Below are 7,267 nucleotides of genomic sequence, written 5' to 3'. Positions count from 1 at the left end.
TAATTACAACGTTTAAAAGACATCTGTATAAATACCTGATTGGGAAAGGTTTGGAGGGATATGGGCCAGGAGCAGACAGGTGGGACTACTGTAGTTTGGGATTATGTTCAGCATGGACTGGTTGAGCCGAAGAGTCTGTTTCACTGCTATATCACTCTATGGTCATGACAACAAAGCAGCCGCTCAGAGGAAGGCTGGTAGATGTGTCCTGTGAAGTACGTGTAGAGGTGGGCTTGCCAGGAAGCAGATCGTGTCCCTGAGCGTGGGGGAAGCTGGTCCGAGGGATGCGAGTGTGCTTGTGTGTATCCGGCTCTGATGGAGTTAATAAGTGTGTGTGTGTGTGAATTATTGGGACTGTGTGTATGAATGAATCAAGGTAACTCCCCGGAATGGGCCGGCCGATTCACCAGGAGCACTCTGCTATTGGGACTCGTGGAGTCGCCACAATAATTTGGAGAAAGGCCAGTGTTAGCTGCACATTCTCACAATTTGATGCTGATGGTCACTGAGTGAGCAGAGAGACCGAGCCACGGGAGTGTCTGGGAGAGGGACTGAGCCTCTGGGGTATCTGGGGTTTCACCTTTCCTTCGGTCCCGGCATGTCCCCGCTTCTCCCGCTCTGGTGCCTACTGCAGGTGCTGGTCGTGCCCAGAGCTACCGCCTTCCACTATCCGTTCGCAGGCTCCCCGCTCCAGCTCGGCTCCCCGGAGCAGGCGGCGGGACAACCGGCCAGCGCCGCCAACAGCCGCCGGTAAGTTAGCGGAGAGAGAGGGAGAGAGGGCGCTGCATGCGGTCATGGTAAGTGGCATTGGTTAGAATGGTTAAACCAGTTAGCGAAACTGGTTAAAGTAGTGAAACTGGTCAACGTGGAAGTGGTAGATCCGGTTCGAATGGTGAAATTGGTTAGTGAAGCCGGTCCATGTTTAAAGGGTTAAAATAGTGAAAGTGGTCAGTGAAAGTGTCGGTGAGTGGAATATGTCCGTGTGGAACCAGTATTTTTTTTGATGAGTAAAATAGGTTAGTGTAGGCTGAGGAATCATTTAGCACATACAAGAGGACCGGTGCTATAAAACTATTGGTACTGGTTAGTAGAAAGGACTGACTTGTCTGGGACTAGTATATCTGGTTAGTGTGAGGTGAATGGGGCCAATGCGGAGGAAATAGATTGGGTTGGGATATCTGGTCGGCATGGACAGGTTGGACCGAAGGGTCTGTTTCTATGCCCTACATCTCTATGACTCTAAATCTCACCTTGAATCTATGGTTTTGGACTCCCCTATCCTGGGGAATAAAACCTTGCCTATTCATTCTTCGTGATCTTATAAACCTCTATAATGTCATTCCTCAGCCTCCTACACTCCAGAGAAAGTAGCCCCAGCCTATTCAGCCTCTTCCTATAGCTCCAACTCTCAATACTGGCAACATCCTTGTCAAGCTTTGCTGAGTTCAACATCTTTCCTCAGTCTACAACAGAAGATGGCGCCATTGAGCGGGGAGATAACGGACTGGATATAAACTGTTTAACATGACTGAAACTTGTCAAGTTGTCTGTTCCAGTTATGATGTATCCTCTGTTACTAAGTGACGGAAGGGTGGAAGTAGCAGAAGCTTTGATCATGCTTCTGTGAGTGGTACCTGAGGACTGGATGATTGCAATTGTTCCAATCTCTAGCTGGTTCAGGAATGAGGAGGGTGAAGAAGGGCTTATGCCCGAAACGTTGATTCTCCTGCTCCTTTGATGCTGCCTGACCCGTTGCGCTTTTCCAGCAACACATTTTTCAGCTCTGATCTCCAGCGTCTGCAGTCCTCACTTTCTCCTTGAGTACAGGGTGCACAGTTTCAAAGTTTGCAAGGAGACACAAAACGATTGGCTAACTAGAGTGTTGCATAAGGACTTCAGGACCCTGGAGCAACTTTTGTGATGATGTCATGGAGCTATGCTTCATTGAGTAAAACAAATTGCATGGATAGAGTTAGAGCACTCTAGCTGTCTATACTGGGGAAATCTTCAGCGCACACAGGCAAACACATGCAGAAGACAGCATTGTCTTCAATGCAAGAATAATGCAACAATAAATCAGAACCTGGTAGATCTTTGGTTATTGGCAGTGTTTGGTTATTAGCAGGTGTTTGTTTTAATGTATTATAAATATTGTGACTTTGAAATCTCAGCTTGAAACCTTGACCAGTCTGTAAGGAGCCAAAATTCAGTGTGGCATCAAGCCACAGGATAAAAGACTAAGGTTTCAGTTTTCACGATGGTGAAAAAACTAGAGGAGATACGAGGATGCATTTGTTCATACACAAGTGTGATAAAGAGATGAAACATATGGCACGAAAGGCTAGTGCAGTCAGATCACACAGAAACTTTCAAAAGGCAATTGGATTTTATTTGATGAGAATGAATTTCCAGGGTTGCAGGGATGAAACTGCTTTGTGTGAGCCTTAGGGTTTAGCAGATTTTCCAAAAGGCCTGCAGAGGCACTGTGGGTGGGGATCTTCTTGTGCTGTGGCATAAGATTTATAATGGAAACCCTCTGGGTTTGGTGGTTAAGATATTATTGGTTTGCTAGACCAAGTGAATATGATGCATTTACTTAGTGTGATGCTAATGGCATCAGAAAATGCAACTAATTAGTCTGAAGGTTGTTGTTGTAGTTCATGTTAGATGACCAGAGTGAATTAGAATCAGATTCATGGAATCAGTTGAAGTAAGACTGAGGTAATACTCCATTGTAGTAAATGAGATTATTTCTCCATGAAGTGTTGGCCCAAAGCTGTTGGTCTTTTTCTATACTCTCATGGGCCATGACCATCACAAGCTGTGCCAGCATTTATTGCCCATCCCTATTTGCCTTTGAGAAGGTGGCGGTGAACTGTCTTCTTGAAGCGGTGCAGACCATGTCCTGTAGGTTGACCCACAATGCCATTAGGAGGGTATTCCAGGATTTTGAGCCAGTGACAGTGAAGAAATGATGATATATTTCCTGGTAAGGAAGGTGAGTGGCTTGGAGGGCTACTTGCAGGTGGTAATATTCCCTTATATCTGCTGCCCTTATCCTTCTAGATAGAAGTGGTCGTGGGTTTAGAATGTTGTGTCATTGGAGCTTTGGTGAATGTTTGCATCTTGTAGATGGCACTCACTGCTGCTACTGAACGTTGGTGGAAGATGGAATGAATAGCATTGTGTTCACAAACAATCAAGTGAGCTGCTTTGCTCTGGATGGTGTCGGGTTTCTTATGCTGTTGGAGATGAACCCATCTAGGAAGGTGGGAGTATCCCATCACACATTTGAAGTGGTGGGCAGCCAGGAGTCATTGTAGAATTCCCAACCTTGGATCTGATCCAGTAGCTACTGTATTTGTATGGCTAAAGTGAGAGCTGCAGATGCTGGAGATTAGAGTCAAGAGTTTGGTGCTGGAAAAGCACAGCAGGTCAGGCAGCATCCGAGGAATAGGAAAATCAACGTTTCAGACAAAAGCCTTTCATCAGGAATGAGGCTGGGAGCCTTGGGGATGGAGAGCACCTGCTGTGCCTTTCCAGCACCATACTCTTGACTATATTTGTATAGCTGGTCCAGTTGAAATTCTGGTTAACAGTAAACCCTAGAAATTGTTGGTGCATGCTTCAATAATGGAGCATCTGTAAACTGCAGGGTACAGAAATCCCAAGTTTCCCAACCCTTTGGTGAAAATTCTCACCTCAGTCTGAAATGTTTGGCTCCCTCTACTGCTGAAGGCATGTGGTAATATAGTTTTTATCTGTTAGTTACCTTTGTTTCTCAGTTATATCTTTCAAAGATTAATGGATAGATTTCAGCAAAGTGTGAAATATAGATAGTGTTTGGACAAAGGAAGAATTGATTAGGCTTTAATGAAACTATGGTTCCGGATGCTGGAACGTTTTGAAAGATCCTTTGACGTTAAGGTGAATTGGTATTTTTAAAAAATAATTTTGTGGCTTATATAATTTGGAATGATGTTTATTGTCTCAGGCACGGTCATGGAATTTGTCACTATTGTTAAAATGTGAGCTGGGTTTCAGAGCAAGTTGTTGAATATGGATTACCTTCACATTCGTGTTTATTTTACAAATAAAAACAGCTTCACTCAATCTACTCTGCATGTCTGGATGTCAATGATTGTTATAAATAAAATCTGACTTTACCCTTCTATACATCTTCCTTACTTCTTCCACACACAGCCAGTCTTTGTGCTATCCACAAACGTCATTATCATGCCCCCGCCCCGATATTCTCATCTACATCACTCCTATCACAAACCATAATAGACCCAGCACTGATTCCTGTGGTACACAACTACATGTTGGATTCCAGTCACACAACTCCCTGTCTCTCCCTGACATTAAGGCAATTTTGGATCAACCTTGCCAAGTTATCCTGGATCCCTGTCTCTAACTGCTCAAAAACCTTTCTGACCAACATCTTTTCAAATTCTGTACCTCTGTCCTTCTCCTGAGTAAAGACCGATGTGAAGAATGCCTTTAACACTCTACCAATTTTGTCCGGCTCTGCACAAAGATTTCCCCTCCATCCCTCTTGAACCTTGCTCTTCACTGGGAGCTATCCCATTGTTATTAACACTGTTGTAATAATAGGATAATTATATTGAGGGATTTCCCCTTAATATACTCATCGAATATCTTGGGACTCTCTCTCTAATCTTGCCTGCCAGTGTTTTCTCATGCCTCCTCTTTTCTCTCCCAATTGCTTTCTTAAGTACCCCCTTGCACTTCCTGTCCCCCTCCAGGGCTTCCTTTGATTTGTTTACCTTTATTTGCTGAAAGTGGTCAATTTGGGCTTGTACTTACCCCCAGCACCTTTTTTGAATGCCTCTCATTGTTCTACTGTAGATTTACCTTCAGGTAGCTCTTTCAAGTCTAATTTGGCTAGATCCTGCCTTATTTTAATAAAATCTGCCTTCTCTCAATTCAATACTCCTTTTATCCTGCAGATCATCTTTCTCCTTTTCCATAATAACTTAAAATGTACAGTGTTGTGATCACTATCACTGAAATGCTCCTCCACTATCACCTCATACAACTGTCCGGCTTTGATCCCCACAATTAGGTCTAGCACTGCACAGTCCCTTGTTGGACCATCGACATGTTGATATAAAAAAAACTCTCCTGAACACATTTCAAGAAATCAGGTCCTTCTAACCTTTTACGCATTTATTATTCCAGTTAATAATGCAATCCCTCAATATCATTCTATTATTGCAACAGTGTCAATAACAATGTGATAGCTCACTCATTCTGTCTCCCCAGTTCCTCTGTCTGATTGACTGGGAAAATCTTTTATGGGAATCCCCTGAATTTCTCTGCCTGACAACAGCGATAAGCTTTGTTTACTTTCAAAATGTTCGGCATACCCTTTGTTCGGAGTTAAACTGTAGAGCAGATTGTTGCTTCTACTCAAACCTTGTGAATTTATGCTTTCCAACTGAATGAAAAGGGAGGGTGCCAACTTTAACTGAGTGGGAATGAGGGGGGAGAAACAGCATCAGCTAGTGAGGGCAGCAATAGGAGGATAGAGCAGATGAACGCATGGCTGAGGAGCTGGTGTATGGGAGAAGGATTCACATTTTTGGATCATTAGAATCTCTTTTGGGGTAGAAGTGACCTGCACAAGAAAGACGGATTGCACCTAAATTGGAAGGGGACTAATATACTGGCAGGGAAATTTGCTAGAACTGCTTAGGAGGATTTAAACTAGTAAGGTGGTGGTGGGGGGACCCAGGGAGATAGTGAGGAAAGAGATCGATCTGAGATGGGTACAGCTGAGAACAGAAGCGAGTCAAACAGTCAGGACAGGCAGGGACAAGGTAGGACTAATAAATTAAACTGCATTTATTTCAATGCAATGGGCCTAACAGGGAAGGCAGATGAACTCAGGACATGGTAAGGAAAATGGGACTGGGATATCATAGCAAGTACGGAAACATGGCTCAGGGATGGGCAGGACTGGCAGCTGAATGTTCCAAGATACAAATGCTACAGGAAGGATAGAAAGGGAGGCAAAAGAGGAGGGGGAGTGGCATTTTTGATAAGGGATAGCATTACAGCTGTGCTGAGGGAGGATATTCCTGGAAATACATCCAGGGAAGTTATTTGGGTGGAACTGAGAAATAAGAAAGGGATGATCACCTTATTGCGATTGTGTTATAGACCCCCCCAATAGTCAGATGGAAATTGAGAAACAAACTTGTCAGGAGATCTCAGCTATCTGTAAGAATAATATGGTGTCTATGGTAGGGGATTTTAACTTTCCATATATCAACTGGGGCTGCCATAGTGTTAAAGGTTTAGATGGAAAGGAATTTCTTAAGTGTGTACAAGACAATTTTCTGATTCAGTATGTGGATGTACCTACTAGAGAAGGTGCAAAACATGACCTACTCATGGGAAATAAGGCAGGGCAGGTGACTGAGGTGTCAGTGGGGGAGCACTTTGGGGCCAGCGACCATAATTCTATTCGTTTTAAAATAGTGATGGAAAAGGATAGACCAGATCTAAAAGTTGAAGTTCTCAATTGGAGAAAGGCCAATTTCGACGGTATTAGACAAGAACTTTCAAAAGTTGATTGGAGGCAGATGTTCGCAGGTAAAGGGGTGGCTGGAAAATGGGAAGCCTTCAGAAATGAGATAGAAAGAATCCAGAGAACATATATTCCTGTCAGGCTGAAAGGGAAGGCTGGTAGGTACAGGGAATGCTGGATGACTAAAGAAATTGAGGCTTTGGTTAAGAAAAAGAAGGAAGCATATGTCAGGTACAGACAGGATAGATCGAATGAATCCTTAGAGTATAAAGGAAGTAGGAGTATACTTAAGAGGGAAATCAGGAGGGCAAAACGGGAACATGAGATAGCTTTGGCAAATAGAATTAAGGAAAATCCAAAGGGGTTTTATATATTAAGGACAAAAGGGTAACAAGGGAGAGAATAGGGCCCCTCAAAGATCAGCAAGGTGGCCTTTGTGTGGAGCCACAGAAAATGGGGAGATATTAAATGAATATTTTGCATCAGTATTTACTGTGGAAAAGGATATGGAAGATATACAATGTAGGGAAATAGATGGTGACATCTTGCAAAATGTCCAGATTACAGAGGAGGAAGTGCTGGATGTCTTGAAACAGTTAAAGGTGGATAAATCCCCAGGACCAGATCAGGTGTACCTGAGAACTCTGTGGGAAGCTAGAGAAGTGATTGCTGGGCCTCTTGCTGAGATATTTGTATCATCGATAGTCA

General features: G+C 43.5%; 1 protein-coding gene across 1 annotated transcript in view; it reads left to right on the top strand.

The window, feature by feature from the left end:
* Positions 1-370: 370 nt before the first annotated feature.
* The window catches only part of LOC122564236 (collagen alpha-1(XXVI) chain-like), a 51,207-nt gene continuing 44,310 nt past the window's right edge, over positions 371-7,267 (top strand). The window contains exon 1 of the mRNA XM_043718934.1: positions 371-750. Coding sequence (XP_043574869.1) covers positions 599-750 — 152 coding nt within the window. The 5' untranslated portion in view covers positions 371-598. The remainder of the gene's footprint in view (positions 751-7,267) is intronic.

Source organism: Chiloscyllium plagiosum, chromosome 28 (assembly GCF_004010195.1).
Source record: "Chiloscyllium plagiosum isolate BGI_BamShark_2017 chromosome 28, ASM401019v2, whole genome shotgun sequence".
NCBI classification, from domain to species: domain Eukaryota; kingdom Metazoa; phylum Chordata; class Chondrichthyes; order Orectolobiformes; family Hemiscylliidae; genus Chiloscyllium; species Chiloscyllium plagiosum.
The sequence above is the reverse complement of the archived record's forward strand: the minus strand, read 5'-3'. Positions and strand labels throughout refer to the sequence as shown.